The 21,778-nt window shown below is 40.6% G+C and overlaps 2 protein-coding genes across 2 annotated transcripts in view; both read right to left on the reverse strand.

Moving 5' to 3' along the window:
- Positions 1 to 11,356, reverse strand: part of LOC126404723 (uncharacterized) — a 41,152-nt gene extending 29,796 nt beyond the window's left edge. The window contains exons 1-13 of the mRNA XM_050068104.1: positions 11,254 to 11,356; positions 11,025 to 11,120; positions 10,578 to 10,890; positions 7,947 to 8,146; positions 7,444 to 7,853; positions 4,106 to 4,260; positions 3,137 to 3,351; positions 2,857 to 2,996; positions 2,652 to 2,762; positions 2,317 to 2,475; positions 1,617 to 1,740; positions 1,216 to 1,419; positions 256 to 600 (exon numbers count right to left, since the gene is read on the reverse strand). Of these exons, the coding sequence (XP_049924061.1) occupies positions 256 to 600; positions 1,216 to 1,419; positions 1,617 to 1,740; positions 2,317 to 2,475; positions 2,652 to 2,762; positions 2,857 to 2,996; positions 3,137 to 3,351; positions 4,106 to 4,260; positions 7,444 to 7,853; positions 7,947 to 8,146; positions 10,578 to 10,812 (2,298 nt within the window). The 5' untranslated portion in view covers positions 10,813 to 10,890; positions 11,025 to 11,120; positions 11,254 to 11,356. The remainder of the gene's footprint in view (positions 1 to 255; positions 601 to 1,215; positions 1,420 to 1,616; positions 1,741 to 2,316; positions 2,476 to 2,651; positions 2,763 to 2,856; positions 2,997 to 3,136; positions 3,352 to 4,105; positions 4,261 to 7,443; positions 7,854 to 7,946; positions 8,147 to 10,577; positions 10,891 to 11,024; positions 11,121 to 11,253) is intronic.
- A 4,172-nt stretch (positions 11,357 to 15,528) lies between these two features.
- rwdd (RWD domain containing 4) lies at positions 15,529 to 20,995 on the reverse strand. The gene is made up of 6 exons (XM_050067898.1): positions 20,816 to 20,995; positions 20,033 to 20,113; positions 19,696 to 19,805; positions 18,403 to 18,553; positions 18,136 to 18,244; positions 15,529 to 16,442 (listed from the first exon to the last, which is right to left on the reverse strand). The coding sequence occupies exons 1-6, from the start codon at positions 20,837 to 20,839 to the stop codon at positions 16,378 to 16,380; spliced, it is 540 nt and encodes a 179-aa protein (XP_049923855.1). The 5' UTR covers positions 20,840 to 20,995; the 3' UTR covers positions 15,529 to 16,377.
- Between the last annotated feature and the right edge of the window lie 783 nt (positions 20,996 to 21,778).

The following is a 21,778-nucleotide window of genomic DNA, read 5'->3' on the forward strand; positions in this document are numbered from 1 at the left end:
CCTTAAAAGTTATTACACACCCCTCCAGAGCATGACGGCCACAATGAAAATGGTGACAAATGTTATTTTACAGTGAGTAAGAGAAATCCCTGATCACTACAGCTGGGCAGCACATCAAGTAAGGTTGAACTATCTGCAAGTTAATTTTCATTGTGCACACAAGGGATGCTGAACCAGTTGCTGCTTGTAGGTCGATCTCAACACACATGGTATGCTGTGTATGTGCAGTTTGTAGTGAAATGTAACTTTTCCCACCTCTTCGGTGACACCCCAACGTGAGATGGATATCAGAGATGCAGCCCGTCTCACCAGCTGCCTCCCCAGCTCTCTCTCCAGACGAGCCAGCAGGCTAAGGTAAAGGCCCTCTAGGCTGGCGGGAAGGCTGAGGCTGACCTGTGAAGAGTAGGAGGTCCAGAGCCTGCTCTCAGAATAAGCTGCCTCCAGGTAAAGAGGGCAGGGACAGGACAGACAAGCCTGGACCAGCAGCTGCCACTGCTGCTCCTGCAAACACCTCTGATCAGTCCGCAGCTTGGTCTCTAATGCTGCTGTGATGTCCTCAGGACTGAGTGGAGGGAGGGACAGGACTGTGGGATAGGCTGACTGTTTGTGAGAGAGAAAAATCTCTGTCAACTATAAATCCCATATTTACTTGACTTTATCAAACAGTGCTACATGTATCATTTTAATACACAATATGCTCAACATGGTCAAATATATGTGGGCACCGTTCCTAATTGGTGGGTTCAGCTACGTCAGCCACATCCATTGCTAACAGGTCCACAGAATTAGGTATAAAGCTGAAGTCTCCATTGACAAACCAGTAAGACAGATAACAGAACTTCAATATTTGTGACTGCCTTGGTTTTTTGTCAGACACTGTTCCGTTCTATGGGTCTCTAAAAAGGAACAATAGTATCAAACCTGGCAACCTCATTGTCAAGACAGCAGGCAACTAAGCACAATTACTCCACAAGGTTGTTGTTCGCCTGGAAATTTTCGTTTGTACATTTCTGTTTGTCTATGGATTAAACAAAGGAGATACAGTGCGTTAACTACTAAGAGTCCACATTTGAAGCATTAAAGTCTAGACAAGAAGCTGTAGAGGTAATATTGTACATTTTTTATTTGTCACATTTCTATTTCTTTGCTGTATCCTCCTTTCTGTTGCCTCAGTGAAATTAAAAGTTTCATCTACTTCCCTTGAGCTCTACTAACCTGCAGAGTGTGAGTACAGGGAGAGTCAGTGGTTACAGATAGGATGAGGTGAATGTTTGGAGGTAAAGGGGTTGAGATCCAGGAGAGGTCTGCATCATGTTCCTCAGACAGTTCATCTAACCCATCCAGCAGGACCATCAGGGATCTCTCTGCTCCCACCAGGCCCAACAGAGAGTGGAACTCGTTGATCAGCTGAGGGAGGCCCTAAAGGAGACAAATAATCCTTTAGACAATGAATCAACATATATGCTAAGTAATGTGATTCAGATCAGATCAGTCAGAGCCACAACACTGTTAATGTCAGCAGTAATTGCACACAGTTCTCAGGCAAACACATGTTAAACATGTGTGGTTTAGGTTGGTATCGTCAGGATCCTGCTCAGTCAGGTGAGATACAATACCTCTGACAGCTGTGTGTGGGGACTGTAGGCTTCAGCCAGCTGGATACAAAGACTCTGCAGGACCAGACGAATGTTTCTGCTCTCTCCAGTCAAGCCAGTGAAGTGCACCAATATCTTCACAGCTCTGAACCAAGAGAGAAAATGGTTGGAATGACAAATCGAAAAAATGGAAATAATGGTTCGGTTAATGAGTATGTATTGTGCATGTGTATCAGTATTGTAGTGCTTGAGATTGGTCTCGGTCTTGACACCAGTCTCAAGACCACTTTTTGAAGGGCTCAGTCTGGTCTCAACCACATTTTCAGTCATTCTTGTCTGGATCTCAGACAAAGCAACTCAGGATTTTATTTCAAGACAGGTCGAGACTACAACTGCCCAAAAGTTTTTATGGGGATGTGGATCTTTCAGATCAATTTGAGGAGTGCTGGGTACCATGTTCCACATTTTATCATTTTATCGTGTGGGACTCGCACTGTTCTGGTCTTGGTCTTGTCCTGCTCTTGATACACTCTGGCCTTGGTCATAACTTGGTCTAGGTTTAGGTGGTCTTGACTATGGCACTGATATGTATGTATTTATCTATGTTATATATACCTGTAATTTGATTTCTAGCAATCCATGTGAAAATCTCTGAGCTGAGCACTGCAAACTGAAAAACTTTATTTCTGCCATGTGATCGTCTGCTCTAGCAGTATCTCACCCAGGTAGCCAAGAGGGCGCTAGCTGTGCTACTGCAGCCATGGTGGTGCTCTTTCCCCAGCCTTGTGGTCCCACCAGGAGGATGGGTCTGTTTTTCGACTGCTCCACTGCCTTCTTCACATCATCTAGGAAAGCTTGCCTCAAAGTACAGCCCTTCCCCCTGAGGGACGGAGGGAAAACTCACTTGAGTTAAACTGGAACTTAAGCATGTGTGGAAATACTGCATTTGCTTTGTCTAATAGTCTGAAAAACCAGGTAGATTTTTGTATATTGCTCTGAGACATACTATTTTGTCAGTAGTGATTGGTAGTACAGGAAAGACAATGACCCACTCACAGATGGAGTCCATAGTTGATGTGATATTGTATCTCCTCCTGTATCTGCACTCTGACAGCTTCTCTCCTCACTGTGTCCAAAGAGCCTTGAGTTTTGGAGACCTTAATTACTCTGAAAAAGAGAAAGCACATAAAGCAGCTGTATTAAACCCATACAACACAGAGATATTTAGTTTATAAAAAGTTAGTATGTGTGTATGTTGTACTTGTTGAGCGAGCTGATAACAGTCCTTTGAAAATGGGAGGAGATGCGCTTGGTGTAGAACTGGAGTGAGCCATTATGTTTGGAGTTCAGGCCTCTTCGTCCCCATCCCACAGTACGCTCATAAATATTGGTGTGGCGCAGCTTGATGATGTAGACATAGAAATGAACACAGTGTATGTAAGAGGTGGTACTGAAAGACAAGACTACCAAATCATCAAAGGTATGTCATGTGTTGCAGCAAACAATCATCCACCAGGGAAAAACAGTAACAGTGAAAATACCTTTTCATGGAGCCGGTCCATAAATCTGTGGTGTGCTGTGCTGAGAACTGGATCAAGCTGAGCTCGTACTTCCAGGAGGTTAGTATACTGAGCAGCATGGTCATCCTTCAGGTTGCAGTAAAGGTCTGGGATGAGTCTGTTGTAGCAGTGGCAGTGCTCCTCTGGTGGAGCCTTGTCTACAGACCTCAGGCCTGTCTCTAGCTCCCAGTCAAGAACTACACAGAAAAAAGGGAAAGAGAATGACGACATCTGTTGTTTCAATAGTCATTGTCTTGACATTAGAAACTTCCATCCATCCATCCATCCATCCATCCATCTATTCATCCATTGATTTTAAACCGCTAATCTGAGGCCAGGTCATGGGAGCTGAGCAAAGTACTCCAGACGTCCCTCTCCCCAGCAACGCTTTCCAGCTCCTCCTGGGGGATCTCAAGGCATTCCCAGGCCAGACGTCTAGCATAGCATGTTCTGGGTCTGCCCTGGGGCCTCCTACGAGTTGGACATGCCCGTAACACCTTTAATGGAGGCGCCCAGGTGGCATCCTGATCAGATGCCCAAACCACCTCAACTGGCCCCTTTCGACGCAAAGGAGCAGCAGCTTTACTCCGAGCTCCATCCAGATGTCCGAGCTCTTCACCCTATCTCTAAGGTTGAGCCCAGCCACCCTTCGGAGAAGACTCATTTCGGCTGCTTGCATCCATAATCTCATTCTTTTGGTCATTACCTATAGCTCATGACCATAGGTGAGGTTTGTAACGTAGATTTTAATTTGATCCTGTCACTCTATTTAAACCATAGGACTACTACTAATTATAATCCATCAATACTGGATTTCACTGCAGTTTTTCAGACTTTCATCTCTAAAGCTCCTGCTGTGAGAAATAACCCAACAGCACAGTAGAATATTTTTCTGGTCAGAAGGATAAAGGAAACAACATCAAAAACAAACAGTGTGTTTTCCAGTCGTACCTGTTCTAAGTAACAGTGATGCCTCCTCTTGTCCAAGTGCTTCAACTGCGCTGTGTTGTAGAACTCCCCACAGTCTGCGGCAGGTAGCGCTCCAGTTCTTCCTGGCCTGCCTCCTGTGCTCCCCGTCCATGCTCAGTATGTCAGGATGGTGGGAGCTGTAAACGTCACCAAGAGAGAATGTATGTTGTGACAGGATGATAGATGGAGTGATAGACACAAGCTTTCCTCTGCAAAATATCATTTATGGCTGGAAATTTTGAAATCGATTTTTTCTGCTTAAGGAACATGACAGTTGTTTGCTGTTGGTCCAAATATTTTACATTGTTGTGTGCAGTGAACTTTGCAGCCTGCACGAGCAGCGAGTGGGGCTTCAGCCTTTTGTTTAGCTTCCCAGTTTTCTGTCTTCCTGTTTGTTACATGTGCTCTTAACCACTGAAGACTTCACATTTGACCACAAACATTCCCAATGCTGCTTTAGCCTAGATCATTTCTTTATGAAAAACTAAAAAACAATATCAGATCTATGTTGTGTAACAAGACTGAGAGTCTACAGCCATGGTAGCCGCTCTATGAAGCTGTACTCAAAGAAGTATTTCACTGCTGGAAAGATGGTCTTTTCACAAAACTAGGCTGTCTATGCAGTAGAAAAACACATATACTTTTATATTGGTGCTAAAAGACCAGAGAAAACAGAGAAAAAGAGCTGCGGCATTAGCTTTTGCGCAACAGGTAGAAAACCTACAACTACCAGAATGCACTGCGCCGCATCGGACTAATAAACGCTTCCGCTGGTAGGTGATGTAGGAGATGTCCATCTAGAAACAATATGGTGGCCAGCTGGTAACAAATGATCTCATATTACAGTTGAAGAATAACCTAAACTATTGTTTCTGAAAACATTTGAGGTGAGAAACGCAGTAAAATAATTTTGGTTCATACTGTATTTTTGATCAGTGCTGCTGAGTTTTACTGTTTGATCTCAGTTTTCTCAGCCTTCATTTTTCATTACACAGGAACAGTATGGGGCCTACTTCTTGTTCAGAAACTCTTGTATTACAGCTAAACAGTGCACTGAAGTATGTTTCCAAAAACATTTGAGGTGAGAAATAGGCAATATAGTAACCGAATCTTGGTTTATATTTGATCAGCACTGCCTAGTGTTACAGTTTGATCTCCATCAATACCATCTGTAGTTCAAGCAGCAGTCTGAGAGCCAGCAAAAATCTACTGGGGGAAATGAAATGGTGGATTTTCGCTGGCAAAAGAGCTGGGAGATCTGGGCGCTGTCAAGATGGAAGGAAATTAACCACATACTACTCAATGTTACAATACAAAGTTAGTTGAAAATTGGCAAAGTATCCCTTTAAGGACAGCAATGCTTTGAGCTAAATGCGTCAGCATGCTAACATGCTAATGTTTACCAGGTATAATGTGTTCCTTTGCAGCCATCTTAAATTAGCATGTTAGCATGCTTACATTAGCACTTAACTTAAAGTGTCAATGATCAGAGTGTGATTAATTTTGGAGGTACTCCTTAGCACAAGTATTGGACACACTGGAGTCTTGACCTGATGAAGGTTTGGGGATCACAGACACAGGTGATTAATTAATTCTGTGGGGAACATGAACGTCTGTAACAAATTTCATGGCAACACTTGTTTAGAAAAAACGTCAAGCTGCTGGTAATACAAAACTATAATGGACTTGCACTTGTATAGTGCTTTTCTGGTTGTTTGACCATTTACAGTGCTTTCACACAACTTGTCACATTCACCCATTTGCACACACATTCACACACTGGTGACGGAGGGTACTGTACAGCCACCTGCTAATTCAATTCAATATCTTGCCCAAGGACACTGCAACATGCAGACCGGAGGAGCAAGGGATCAAACCACTGTGGACGACCTGCTCTACCTCCTGAGCCACAGCGGCCCCATTTAAAGTCAGAGGATCACTTAAATCATTAGGATTTATCCTCAGGGAATCATGAATGTGTCAGTCCATCTGGTAGGTGTTGAAATATTTCATAGTTGATAAATGTGACCTGCTGGTGGTGCTTGTTGCAGAGCTTCTTCACTCAAAACCAAAGGTTCAACGTTATTGTGATAGTAAAGGAAAAGTTAGAGGGTCACCGGTGTCATTAGGATTCATCTTCTGGGGATGAAGAATGGCTATAGAAAATGTCTTGGTAATAAATCTATTAGTTGTTTAGATACTTTTGTCTGGAACAAAAATCGAAAACAAAAAAAAAAAGCAATTCTAATGTTATGAGGGAGACAATATTATTTAACACTTTACTTGAAGGTATCTACATATGGGTGACATGAAACTGTCATAACTATGACATGACACCGTCATGAACTTGTCATATACATTATGTACATGTTATAAAGTAACATTACCAGAAGGTGTCTTTGTCATGACAAGTTGACATTACATTTGTTTGGGGTGTCCTTATAATGATGAAGATGTCTTTGTATCAATCATTATGTCAACTTGCAAAAACACAAAAAGAGGTGCATTTTTTTTGTTAATGTCAAATTGTCATGACAAAGACATCTTCTGATAATGTCATCCTGGTTAATGTTAAGTTGTCATTGTAAGGACATCCCAAACTAATTTTATGTCAAGTTGTCATGACAAAGACAACTCCTGGTAATGTCACTTTGATTAATGTCAACTTGTCATAATCAAGAAAACCCAAACAATGTCAACTTGTCATTACAAAGACAACTCCTGGTAATGTCACTTTAATTAATGTCAAGTTGTCATTGTAAAGACATCCCAAACTAATTTTATGTCAAGTTGTCATGACAAAGACAACTTCTGGTAATGTCACTTTAATTAATGTCAAGTTGTCATAATCAAGACAACCCAAACAATGTCAACTTGTCATTACAAAGACAACTCCTGGTAATGTCACTTTGATTAATGTCAACTTGTCATAATCAAGAAAACCCAAATAATGTCAACTTGTCATTACAAAAACCGAATGACACTTAATGACAGCAGTCATAAACGTTNTGTTAATGTCAAATTGTCATGACAAAGACATCTTCTGGTAATGTCATCCTGGTTAATGTCAAGTTGTCATTATAAGGACATCCCAAACTAATTTAATGTCAACTTGTCATGACAAAGACAACTCCTGGTAATGTCACTTTGATTAACGTTTACGACATGTACATAATGTTCATGACAGATCATGACCGTGTCATGTCATAGTTATGACAGTTTCATGTCACTCTTATGTAGATACCTTCAAGTAAAGTGTTACCCAATATGATAACATGATCTGATGCTACTCAAACTGTGACCAGTGTCTTTGTTTTCACCTGATGGGAAGTAAGCGGTAGACAGGAGGAAGGCAATTCTCGTCCAGCTTGTAGCATCTCTGGAGTAATGTTAGGTCTTTGTCCAAATCCCCTGGGCTCCCTTCAGGGCTGGGTCTGCCCTTCTCCCTTCTTAGAAATGACTTGTGAGAGTTCTGGCTCAGCAGTCCTGAGATTGTAGCCTCTTCTCCAAACTTCCGATCATCCCTGTAAATGGAATCCTGGACAAAACTGCCAGAGCTGCTGTCTGTAGTGATGATGGACTGTGAGCCCGAGGCAGGAAAGTCCTCCACTGGTTTGTTCTTGGACGTTTGCTGTTGGTCTCTCTCCAACACTCTTACTATGGCCTCAAAGGCTTCTCTGGTGATGGTGGAGGGAAGGCTCAGGACCTCATACTTCTGTCCAACAAACAACTGAACAGAGAGTCAAACATTCATCATCTGGAATAGAAACATGATGTTTGATGAAAATCTTGTAGTGTCAAATAATATTACACGACATCTTACAATAAAATTTGGACCCTGGGTTTCCTGACATTGCCGGAGATTCTCCACATGCAGCTCTACAGTGTCGTGGCGTTCAGCAACAGGTGATCCTACCCCCCACCGGAGGTCGACCATCCTGAAGTCGTAGCCTCTCTGCTTACAGTACAGGTACAGTCTAGGATAAATGTTCTCCATGAGCGCACTTCTCTCTTCAACTGAATCTGAATAAAACACATACACAAGTGGAACAGGTACTTCGTCCTTTTCCAGCATGTCAATAGTGACTGAATCTGCTTTATAAAACACAGAAAGACACATTCTGAACAAGCAATAACATTACGGCATCACTTTGCATTTAACATATATATGGTTATAGATGTGACATGGTGCCTATATGTGTCTCGGCTGCCTCTGTTTAAAGGTACATTATTACAACCTCCTCCACTGTCACCTTGTTTGTTGTTAACTGAAACTTTTGACTCTGTCCTCATAGTGCCAACTATTGGCTGTGTCTATGAGGGCAGTGACATTCATGGCATTTAAAATGAATGAATGTATTTTCACATGTAAAGGGAGTACATATGAGCCTTTAGAGGTGCTGGTGGGCAGATACTGTTACTGTTAAACGCTGTCAGGCTAGTTGTTGCCATGGATGTAGAAAGAGAACTGGATAGAGCTTTGGAGGCAGGGATCCGTTCATTCCTATAAAAGCTGCTCTGTGACACATGAAGCAAAAAATGTTCAACTTCCATGCCTAAAGGAACCAGGATCTAAAATGCTTTAGTCATGAGGCTCTTCTAGACTTTCAAAATGTTATTGGACCATGTGGATCAAGTCCCAGAGGGACCTTGTGACCCTCAAAAAATGCATCCACAGATTTACTGACATGTTTTTCGCAATGCAAGTCCGTGGGAAAAAAGTCTCTCTGGGCCCAACAGAGTGCTGCAGCAATGACGTTTTTCTGTAGGTGACCTGGAAATTAGTGTAAGCTGTGTTTGGCGTTATTTGGCATGATGACGCTCTGTAGTCTCATTTAGCCACTTGTTAGCAACTGTCTTTTTTAAGACATTTAAGGCTTCAAAATTCACAATGGGATATTAACTGATGTATTTTATGTCATAGAACAAAACGTGAAAGTCTTTTCAGCTTGTGTTAACCACAGACCTTATTTCAGGCATCTTAAGAAAAATCCATTCAGTGCGTTTACATGACATCAGAGAAAATCAATTCATTGTGTCAGTCTGACTAAAACCGGACTTTTAAATTAAGGTAAACGTGTTAGTGCAACTGAAATCATACCAAATCCAATTTCTAAAAGTTGGACGAACACACCCAGACTAACAAGGTGAAAGGGAGCATATTGCCACCTATGGTAGAGGACATACTTCAGCCAATAAACTGATTCCCCTCGCGTATTTGTATACTGGGACAAGGACAGTAGTCCAATTAAATGGCCTATTCGAGCTATAACCATAACTCCACTTAACTGCGCATGTAAACGTACTTAGTGACTTCAAGACAAGGGAACCAGGAGTGGCAAAATGTTAACTCATTTACAGGTTTTGGGACTCATTCCTGCAGCACTCTACGGTTTCACATGATATACCTGGAAGTTGGAATCCCACAGTTTGGACACTCTGTCAAATTGGCTTCATTAAAATTATTTTCAAAAAACTGCTGTTGTTCCTGTGGGCTTGGCTGTTACTCCCTTTGCTACGTTAAGCTTATGCTACGCTAAGCTAAAAGCCTACTGGCTCCAGTTTCATATGAATCGTAGAGACGTGAAAGTGGTATCTATCTTCTCATCTATCTCTCCATCAATAAGTGTATTTCCCAAAACTTTTCCATTAAAATCAATCATTCAGGGAGAATTGATTGAGCATTAAGCTTTCTTACTACCCTGGAAATCCAGAAATCTCACGAGAGCACAATTTGAATTTGCTCAGTGAGTCGCTCTGGTAATCAGTAATGATGCTCATTATCTATGCCCATGAAACCGAGCTGCACCAATCACATCGGTGTTTCTGATATAGGCGGGCCAGAGGCAAGCTAAACAGATGACAACAGCGCTGCGGCGACGAAGTCCGGAATCAGTCAGTAAACATTGCAAGATGGCTACGGATGAACACCAGTTGTTTGAAACAGCTATGGCTGCTACAATGAACGAGTTAGACTTGGCTTTTTCTCTAAAAGAGGAACAGAAGACGGCACTTGAGTCTTTCCTTTGCAAGAAGGATGTTTTTGCTGTTTTGCCGACCGGATACGGCAAGAGTCTAATCTACTAGTTAGCTCCGCTGGTAGCTAAGCGTATACGTCACCCCGTGTATTGTTCTGATTGGTCATAGTGTTATCCAATTGCGTGCAGTGATATTTACAAATGCATGTTTGGTGCCGTCCCTCGAGTTGGGCCATTTGCATTACTCATAGCCAGACCCTAAATCTTTCTAGATTTGGGTCTGGATTTCCAGACTACTTTCTTACAGCAATGGTCTGTATTCACATTCATACAGGCTCAAATATACCAGACAGACTGACTTAAAACAGTCATTCAGAGTGATCCCAAATATAACTTGATGATTTTTAAACACCTGGCAGCCAGCCAGAAAAGGTTCTCTTCCACAGTGTGTGCATGTCAGATTTGTTCATTCTTACCTTTGTATCCACCGCATATGTAAATCATGAATCTCTTCTCTTCAACATGGAACAAAGGCTCCTCTTTTCTCTGGATCTCATTGGTTGTTGTACTGCGCGACAAGTTTGTCACTGGGAGTTTGCTGTTACATCTTTTATCCACATCATCTTTGTTTGACCTAACAGACAGATAAGCCCCACTGTCTGCCTCCGTAACATGACCTTCATCTTCATCCTCTCTGACTAGAGCATCCATGCTCCTTAATAACTTTGTTGAGTCCTCAGTTGTTCTCCCATATTCATGTAGGTTTAGTAAAGACTTGGCAGCTTGAACCTGTTAAAACACATTTGGACGTTGATGAATTTTGGAAAGGTCATTTGGTTGGGTACTACTCTGTTTAAAAGTCTCTTTATTTAATTTAAAGGATGGAGTGGCTACTTACATGTACAAGTCTATAAAGGACGCACCTTGAACAAATGGCCTTGGTGTAGTATATCACTTAGCCTGTCCTCTAAGTATGGATCATTTTGGGTTTTGCCTGTCTGCTGCAGCTGTACTTGAAACTGGAAACAGACAGGATAACGCAGCAGTGAAAACCTCGAGATTGCTTTGGTGAAAAATGAATGGTCAGAGAGCAAAAAATGTATCGGCAAACATTTAGTGCTTCAGTGTTGGCTGTTGGCCTGAAGCACTTACTCTGAGGTGATTTATAGTATTGGACTCATCCTTCAGTTTGGGATCACAGCCCTTCCTGTTTGTCCTCTACAAATTAAGAACAAGAGAAGACATATGGGTAGGTATGTTAAGGCCTGCAAACATTTCCAAACAGGAATTAGTCATATTTAAGTGGTACTTGACTTTACTCTGAACTTATGATACTGTACATAAAGTTTGTTGGTTTGTGAGAGACCATTTTAAAATCTTATTTTAAATGGGTAAAGTCAAAGCAGAGGCGGCCAAGATATCCTCACTTTAACTCCCGCTAGTGGTCGAGCCAAACCCTGGATCCTATATTTACCATAATGCAATGTAATAGCATCCTTTGTTAGACCTTCCCTTTCTTGTAAACGTCCCATATTGCCATGACCCCAGTTTATAATGTATACTTTCTGTTGTAGATATGTAGCCTTCAACTCCTCCAGAACCACAAAAGACTATGACCTGTTCTCACCCGTGAAGTTACTAGCCTACCTCAGGGTGATTGAAACTGCAAACGCAAGAGTCATACCGGCATACCGAAAAAACGACAGCTAAGCATTATTGCTGAAATTGGTGGACTCGTCATCTTACACTGCCATGAACTTGGTAAAGTTAATCTCTTTCTTGACAGCACCATTTAGCACCTCAGCAACAGCAGTTATGAGATCATTTTGAATTCTTCCGGATGTCCCTGTAAAAACTGTGGCGGTCCCAAAATGGTGGTGAATATTGGGGTGGATGTGTCCCCCCAGACATACATTATAATTACTGCCTAAAATTGATATCTGAAATGGGAAATTACAATTCAAGTATGTTTGTGAAGATTCTCAGTCATCCAGGTCATGGTAATCATAACTGCTATGTAACTGCAGGCTGCAGGCTCATTTAGAACTGAAGAAACTTATTGGATGAGAGGCGAAACGTCTTCAAGAAACGCAAGCAAGTTCAGTTGCCTACGTATAACACTTATGATTACATTTCTAGCAGCCACAATCATTTTTCATACTTCCACACACATACTTACTTTTTGTAATGATAAAACATATGTTCGACAAATAATAATTTTTCTGTTTTCATTCCTTTAAGGCTCATTCTGGCTGATAGTAATTCTGTAATACTGTGATACCGCAATATTTTCTGAGATGGTTATTGTGCAGTGAAAAATGTCATACCGTTGCAACCCTAATCACTTTTGACTAGATGAAATGTAATTTCTATATGTGAAAATATATTTGTAACATGTCAAAATTATTTTTACCAGTTATTTTCAATTCACAATTCAACTTGTCAAAATGTCGTTTTGACACAGTTTCACTAGTTAAGACTAAATCACTACTTGTCAGCCTTTATGATCAAAAAGAGCTTGCTACAGAGGACTAGCAATATGCATCCAAGAAGCTGTGACACATTTAGATGACATAAGAAATCCTATTAATTTCTGGATAAGTTGCACACTGAACAAGTGATTGAATTCAGACACTTTTCCGGCACACTTCAATTCAACTATGGAAAAACAAACTATGATTTTGAGTTTGACATAGAGAAGGCACAGACAACCCACTATTGTAAAAATGATTTCAGGCTGGACCAAAGTGGTGGATGGACATTCATACATACAGCTCTTACATAATAATACCTATGTATACAGATCACCTGATACAGTGAAGTTGAGTTACTGTTTATAGGTGGAAGTGTTACAGCCTCTTTCTCCTCCTGCAAGACAGGAAGTGGACAATATCACTTTTCTACAGAGACTCATTTAGCTTTCATGAAATACTGAAATAACTACCTAAAGATACACATCAAAAATGATGTGTATAAACATCCTTACAAAATTGTAACTACCTCACATTGTGGTGACATTTAACAATAAGGACATAAGAACTTTAATAGAACAGTCATGATGTAATAATGATTAACAAAATAAAAGGCTTTTTGGTAGTTTTTTCAAATAGCTTTTAGCTGCTATGCTAGTGCAGTTGATTAATGGCAGAAGCCTTGATAAACAATATGAACAAAATGTTTTTTTCAACAAACAAATAGCCAATATGATTTTATTGACAACTAAATCTTCATCACGTCTTAAAAAAATAATATGTAAAGACAAGACTTACTTTCTTCTTCTTTTTGGGAAAAAGCCCATCTCTGTAGTAGGTCCACATTCTTTCACCTCCGACCGATATCAACGACTGCATCTGTCAAGCACTATATATGAAAGGCCAAACTTCCGCTTGCATATTTCAAAATAAAACATTTATAGCGCGACATCAAATTCCAAAATAAGGGAGTTATTTCGGTGAGGCAGCATAACAAGCAAATTGTTTCCCTCTAAAATATACCAGTTATGTATGTATCTGTGTTGTAGTTTACATACAGCCTTTAGCTTGTCCATTCAGAATGTGGCAGAATTAATTTTAACTGGTCAGCACTGACATGCTGTCTCACACAATTAGTGGGGATATATAATAAATGTTATTCAGTATCAGATGTTCTCCTACATGTGGTGTGTTTTAGAAATTACCAGGAGGTTTTTCTGGTCTGTAGTAGGGATGTTCCCTCGGTGAAGTCCCACCCCCACTAACCCATTTATGACCAGCCTATAAATGACTGAAAACACATTTTATTTATTCACTTACCTTATTAGTTAAACTTCCTGTAAATTTAGTGTCCACCTGTTTCTATTCGGTGACGAAAATAGTCAGATTCAAACATATTTAGTGTGGTGAGTAATATTACATATCTCATACTCTGACAGTCACTTGCACTCACTTCGATATTTATTCTTCAGACCTTCATCAGGAAAATTTTACAAAAAACCAACAGCAGCAGGCTGGTTTAATATACAGTGTATGACACCAGTGCCGTTTGTCCATATATATTCTACCTGATGAGATAAAGTATAAGTGATGGACCTTGTGGAGAATTTTTGATTTTTCACAAGAGGTTTGTTGTGATTTTCTGGTGTGCAAGAACTTGCAAGCAGTGAGTGTTACCTGTTAAGATATTAGGAAGGGATAATCAGAATCAGAATTTCTGAAGTGGGGTTGGATGAGGAAATTATCCATAGTGTGGTACATAGATGTCAGCCAGCACGCCCCCAGTCTGGAGAAGCAGACTTGAGTCCGACATGGAAGCTATGCAACGTACTGCTGTAGAAGGGGGCAGCAACAAAATGTAGTCACCTATAAAAAGGTTTCTATTAAGTGTAGGCTATATTGAGAGTATTTTCATTGCTTAACCTTTCCATCAGACAGCCCGGTCCAACACAGAAGCTGTTAATGGTGTCAGTTGCCCCATCTATGCTCTTGTTAAAGTCACCAGATTCCATTGAGAAAACTGATTTTTGCTCGCTGAACACAGCAGCTGCTGGTCTACTGCTGCTTCAAACAGTTAGTTAGATTATGTTATTGTGTGACTTTGGTGTATCCGATCTTAACTTTTAAAATGCCAAAGTCACACAGTAACACAAAAAAGAACTGAGGCAGCAGTAGACCAGCAGCTCCTGCGTTCAGCAAAGTTTAAACACTGACTCAATGGAGTCTGGCTTTGAAGACCGATGTAAGGGCTTCCTCATCCTGCTGAAAATCACTGACAGAAAGGTAAAGCAGTGAAATTATTTAAAATATAGCATACACTTAAACTGATATTGATATTTTTAGGTGGCTAAAATACATTTTGTTGCTGACCCATTCACAGTAAGAGACTGCCTAACTTCCATGTCAGACTCCAGCCTGCTTCTCCAAACTACAGACATGCCAACAGATATCTACTGCTTGTGATATACTGTCTATGGGTAAGTATATCATACAACCCTACATTGAAAAAAATTCAACTATGCCTTGAATCTCCTAAGTTTTAACAGAGTAACTGAAGAATTTCCACTCCTTTTCAGATCACTGAACTCGAGACTGAGACTTTTATTTTGAAGGCAGAATCACTCAACTTCCTTTGTAACTCCAGTGCAATTTTGTGACTTCACACTTTCGGATAGGTGCAAAATATTTCAACCGTAATGTAACCCAAGAGCCTCCACCGCTATAATGTAATACAATAACTGGTTACACAATTAAGTGCTTCACTTTGAAGGCAGTTATTAATCTTTGCCAGTGGGCTCATGCCTTTACGGGAAAGTTTGCAGCTCTAAAAATGATGGGACATTCATACACAAAACCGCTGCAGGAGAAACTAGTTATTCACATGCATCAGTCACTCTTGTTCTCTTAAATCTCACACACTCCAAAGTAATGAGAACTGAAATTATGAGACAAGCAGTTGACCAAATTCAGTTTTATTTATATATAAAAAATTTAAGTTTTTCAATTCATAGGGCAAAAAACATTTGTCAAAATAAGAAAAGGTGAACGGATTAACAGTTTGTGTGTTATTAAAAGTTTCTCTGCACTTTGACACACCCATTTAGAACCACAATCCAACACTTTCAGCTCCAGTACCTGGCTCCTGGGCCTGATCTCAGACTGACTACATGGCAGTGACAGCAAGTTATCTCCAGCACACTCCACCCTGACGGATGACTGAGCAGAATATCTGTGTGCTAACTGTGCATGACCAAGAAAACCTGATGATATGTTCCTCGTCACCTGGCTGTATTCCACAAACACATAAAACACAACAAGAGCAACAAATCATTCCCAACTCAAAGTCTCAGTTTGTGTGTGAGTGTGTGCGTGTGTATTTCCTGAAGTCCACCTTTACCCAGCCTGCTTTGGTTCTCAGGGTGGAAGCAGCCATGTTGAGTGCTAAATGTTGAAGTTGAAGGATTTGAAGGCATCTAGACAGGAGCAGCAGCATCAACAGGCCGCAGTGAGTTCAGTCTTCACTGACACGTCCTTGTACAAAGCAGAACCAGGTCACTGTTTCCTAATCATCATCTTTTCCTCCTGTTTTACTCAGCTACAACAAGAAAACACAAGGAAACAATGAGACATGGCATTTTGTGAAGGATTTCAAAGGGGTTTTAATTTAGATGGTTTTTACTTACATGCTGGAGGATCATCAAGTGTTGATGACGAGGGAGAGAAAGACAAATGAATACAGTCAGGTTCATGATGTATGTCACTGGAGGCATAAAGCTGAATAAGGGCACCATCTTGTGGAGAGAAGTTAAAATACACCTACTTTGATAACGTCAACCCAGTTCCAACCTCTTGGCAATTCTCCTTTGTTATCTGAAAGCAGAAATTATTATGATGCGCACTGTTATCTGCTGAATAAAACACATTCACTACTGACTTTAAATTATAGTGGCGCGCCAACATTTTCAACAGCTGAAGTCGAAATGAATTTTCGGAAAATATTTATGAAATGCCGCACGTGTATGTGATGGAATGACGCAGCAAATTTAAACTTTTCTTGGGTTTAGGCTGGTGTTGTCAAAAAAATCAAAACTTATCGATTCTGAATATTTCAACGTATTCAATACTCATTTTCCGCAGGACTGATACACCACCTCCTGTCAACTGTGGGTACACAACTTCATGAAGTAGGTCAGAGTTGAAGCAGGAAGTGGGTCTGTGAACTGTAATGGATGTTTCCAACTGACAGTTTAGGTTGTAATTTTAGCGTTTGCCTTTGTGTTCTCTTCCCAACAAGTTTGCTGTTTGTTGGTTTGCTCCAAACCTGACATCTGATCGTCTGAGTGCTTGTCTGTCCAGACCCATCAAACTATTTTTTAGTGATGCCACTGTGTTCCCAGATCTCAGCGAATACACTGATGAGTACAAGGTTAGAGATTACCAGAGCTACAAAAATACAACTCAAGTTGTAATTAACTGTATTAAACTGAACATTATGTGTACCTAACATTACTACTGGCCTTCTTACAAAGTATAACATGTTTTTAGACTGCTCCTGGTTTCCAAATATGCAGATTCAGTTTAAACATCCAATGCATAGTTAGGGTTTTGGGCAACATCATCACCTACTTGCATGGTGCACAGAGAGAGGAAGTAGTTTTATAGTGTCAAATCTCCAGCAACACTTGACGTATTCAAAAAACTTTATTTTAAACAAGAAGGCAACAGGCCGAAACATGTTGACCTGCCAATAAGAAAATACTGACAAAAACTTTGAACAAGGGATGGTTAACCGTTACTTGGCTGAAAAAATGTTTGACCAGTTTCACATGTCAGTCTAGGTTAATTTACACACAGACACACAGACACACACACACACACACTCTGCTAACAGCTTGAGAGAGACCCACTGCCACTGGTGTTAGATCGACGGCAGCACCACATCTCAGCCACTTGCTTCAGAAACAACTTCTGACTGGTTTCACAAAGGCAACAACGACCGCTAACAACAATACCATCACAGGGAGGGATATGATCCCATCAGAGCCCTCCTTGGAAAAAGCCCAACAATTAGCTTCTGAGCTAAAAAAAAAAAGAAAAGTACGTCTTTCGGTGTACCGTTTCAGAGATATTTAACGTTAGTAACATTATGTCATATACGACCCTGCTGACCCCAGAGTTAACTGCTATAGTGTTGAGCCCTGGCACCTCTTGTATTTCACGTCAATTTGCGTTTTTGTCTTAAAAATGAACTGGTTAGTTAAGGGTTAATCAGTGTCAAGCGGTCAGAACCTTTATAAAAACCAAATCTCACAGATGTGGAAATGTCTTTGAGTAAGTTATCCATCATATAGTTATTGCATATTTTCCTCATATTGTGCAGCCCTAGAGTCCAGCTGGGGGAAAGGAGAGCAGTGCACTGAGACATGAGCAGACTGAGGTAACAAAATATGGTAGAGCACAGTAAAGAAAGGATCAGATTTTGATAAGAAGGTTTCCATATACAAAAAAAAATAGCCCTTTAAAATGGAAGACTGTTTCACTGTGGATAGTCTGACTGATGTACCTGTTCTGTTGACCATCCTTCTCTTCTGAGCTTTAGTCAGCTGCTCCTTCTTCTTCTCCTTCTTGGCTGTTGAGGCGGCAGTCGTCACCTCACTGCTGGATGTCAACGTCTGCAACAAGAAATAATTATTTTGTCAAAATGTGATGTCGGGCTGTTTGTTCAACAATCATTCAAACACTGAGGAAGAAGAGCACCAATCCAGGGATTGAGACACAGGACTTTGAAACTGTCCTGATGTTTTTAGTCAGAGTGATGAAATATACTGACCACAGCAGTGACTACAGGCTTGTGGTTCTCCATGAGGGCCTCCTGGTTCTCCTTGGCCCACTCAAACAGAGTATACATCATAGCAGTGCCCAGGTTAGCCTCCACCTGCTCCTCCAGCTTTGACAGGATCAGCTGCTTTGTCTCTGCAGAGCTGTTGTTAAATCAGCGTAACAAAAGAAACAACATGAACATCACTAAAATGATGTGCCCAACAATAACAGTATCACACTGTGACCGTGCACTCGAAGTAAACAAAAGCTGGCTCTTCATTTAGGCTTTTTTAAACACAAATCATATTTCTGCTGAAACATGTCAGATTATGTTTAGAAGCTGTTATTGGTGGATTTTCATGGTAGAGAGTGCCAATATTCTCCATTACAGTCATTCCCTGGCTTCAAATACACTGCTAACATACATGTAGCTACAAGCTAACGTCAAAGAACACGTAAACTTGGTTGCTGATGTTGTTAATTTCTCCCGACTTTGGGTAATATTCCTGTTTGAACATTTCCAATTGGGTTTAGCAGCTTTTACTGATGATTTTTCACAGGTGAAAGCGCCGCTATTCTCTGTTAAAGTCATTCCCCGGCTCCAAGTACACTGCTACATGTAGCTACATGCTAACATTGGGGACACATAGTCTTGGTTGCTGATGTTTATTTCGCCCTGATTTCGGATCATATTTCTGTGTTTAAAAGCTTTTTTGGTGATTATTCATGGTAGACAGTGTCGCTGTTCCCTATTACAGTCATTCTTCCACTACAAGTACACTGCTAACATACAACTTCAGGAAAACATGTAAAATTGGTTGCTGCTGTTGTTAATTTCCCCATGATTTTGGACCGCTAAGAGCAGACTGGGCTTTTTTGGGAGGCAGGCTTAAAGAGAAAGACCCTTAACAGAGCATCTCAGACAGAGCATGAATCCGGGTGTTCCAGCACAGACAGTATGAGAAAAATAAAGTGTTTTTTGGGCATTAAAGCATGTAAACATGTTCTCGAAAATCGGCGTAATAGGTCCCCTTTAAATCTTGCTTACAAACCTAATAGACTGCAACAATTTTCAGACCACATTTTTGGCTACATCCAAATGCATTGGGGTGCCAATAGATAAAGGTACACAGACTCCTTTAAACCATATCTGTTAACTGTTGTACAGTACGGTCATTCAGTTTAGAACCCTGTAATGGCAAAAGATGCTAATGTTTCCAGATTTTGATGTCATCTTCTAATCTACCATCAGTATTTCAAATGTAGAGTAATGCATAATTACGGCGCTGTGCTTGCAACTTACATTCTGTTGTTGAAAAAGGCATCAAGGGAGATTTGTGGGGCCGTCTCAGGGTACGTCTCAGGCCATGTGATGTCCAGGATGAACGCTTTGGTGTCCTCAAGCTCTCCTATCTGTTTTATAACATTAGAATAGAGAGTAAGACAAAGCTCTACTACATAATTCATCCTAATAGTGTGGTAAAGGTCATGAAGTAAAAGAGAAAAACATTTTTTCTGAGTTTTTTCTTCTTAATTTGATGTATATGCTGTTGAAACAGGGTGCTGGGGAAGAACAGGTTATGGTCTTTTTTCAAGCAGGCATGGACAATACAGGGAACAGTACACAGGACAGTACTCACCCTAAACTGAAAGGAAACTGAGCTGATTTCCTTGAAACACTCGTCTCCCTCATAGATGGAGCGAAGAGCCTCCAACTCCATCTGTGGTTGGAGAGGAGAGTGAATAATAGGTGGTTAGTCAGCTGACTACATCAGCAGCAGCTTATCCTGATAGCTTCCACGCACCAAACACCATTCTGAAATATGTTAAATTACTCCTGACACCGGTATGCAGCACAGAACCACAACTCAAGACCTTACACGAGATAATGATGACCTATTGTTTTAATCGGCATACATGTAATCCTCAAGATATTAACTGACGACCATAAATTCAACCTTTAACTTGCTATACCCTCTTGCTCACGTATCATTTATTACTGCATGGTGGCAGATGACTTCAGTATTTCTAATATTTACTTGATATCATGTATTGTTTGACAGATACCATACACACCGAATGAATTTAAGGACGTTTTATATTCAGACCAGGTCTTGACTTTTGGTTTATGTTGCACATATTCCTCCATATAGTTTAACACACTTAACTTGGTACACTTTTGAATGGAGTTTGGCGTGACATTTACTCCGTCATAAACGACGCTTATCTGGGCTCAACAACAGCTACAAAGACACCTGACAGTCTGACCTGAGCTCTCGTGCATTAAAATAAAGCTGACATGTTGACTTGTTTTGTTGTGTAATAAGCACAATGCTGCCTAAGCTCGCCACGCTAGTGTCAGGTAGTTAGCAGTTAGCCGCTAACAGCAGCTAGCCTACTACTGCATCATCATTCATTCATACCTCTTGATCCTCGTTAGCTGTCATGATTATCCTTCTGTCTCTGGACGATATACTCTCTGCGTGGAGTGTGAGACGTATAAAAGAATACAAAGTTAACGACCCATTTTTTCTTACTGAAACTTTACTTCCCCAGCTGGTACTGCCAATGCCACCATCTTACACGCATGCGCAGTTGGGCACTTACGTGATTCAACCACCACATCATTAGTGGATGGAGTTTGCTTACTGTAATAATAATAATAATAATATCAGTCAATTTGTAATATATGAATTCTCTATATTTGATTATACCAAGTAGGCCTACATGAAAAATAATTAGGTTTGTGATACCAAAGGGCAGGGGCGTAGCACCAAATTCTGGGCCCTAAGCATTTGCTGTCTCTGTGTATCCTAGTGAAGGGGTGGAATGAACCATTTTGCACCTTAAAGGGTGAGAGAGCTTCCACTATTTTTCATTCAAAGTTCTTTCAACTTTATTAAGCCAGTTTAAGGTAGTTATGTTTGTTTGTTATAATTCATTGATCCTCACAGTGTTTTCTAAATCTATGTTTTTTTTAAATCATATCATAGAAAATTACTGTACTAATACTATTGAGTTAACTATAGTGATCTTTATACTAGGGATGGGTCACGATTTTCGAATTTTCGAATAGTCGTTTTATTTTGAAAAAAAGATTTTTTAATGCGACTATTACTATTCGCCGTCTTATTTCCCCCCTTTATTTGACATGCAATTCAGCTCCTAACCGCACGAGGGCAGTATAGGATTGCTACAGCGGTGTGAGATGGGCTACCAGCTAGTTTAATGCTCTTCTACAAACAGGAGAAACATGCAGAGACTACTACAGTCATCAGAAAGTTCCGTGTAGAACAACTTAGACAAAATAAACGAAAATGAGGTGCAGTGCAAACTCTGTGAGGCAAAGCTTGCGTAACACAAGTCTACAACAAGTATGCACAGTC

Source organism: Epinephelus moara, chromosome 17 (genome assembly GCF_006386435.1).
Source record: "Epinephelus moara isolate mb chromosome 17, YSFRI_EMoa_1.0, whole genome shotgun sequence".
Taxonomy (NCBI): Eukaryota; Metazoa; Chordata; class Actinopteri; order Perciformes; family Serranidae; genus Epinephelus; species Epinephelus moara.

Excerpts from the sequence above, each read along its gene's own strand:
- rwdd (XM_050067898.1), bottom strand. The coding sequence starts at position 20,839 with ATGACAGCTAACGAGGATCAAGAG. Across the intron at positions 20,114-20,815 it reads CAGCTAACGAGGATCAAGAG|ATGGAGTTGGAGGCTCTTCG; the intron begins GTATGAATGAAT and ends CTCCAACCACAG. Across the intron at positions 16,443-18,135 it reads AAGGATGGTCAACAGAACAG|ATAACAAAGGAGAATTGCCA; the intron begins GTACATCAGTCA and ends TTCTGCTTTCAG.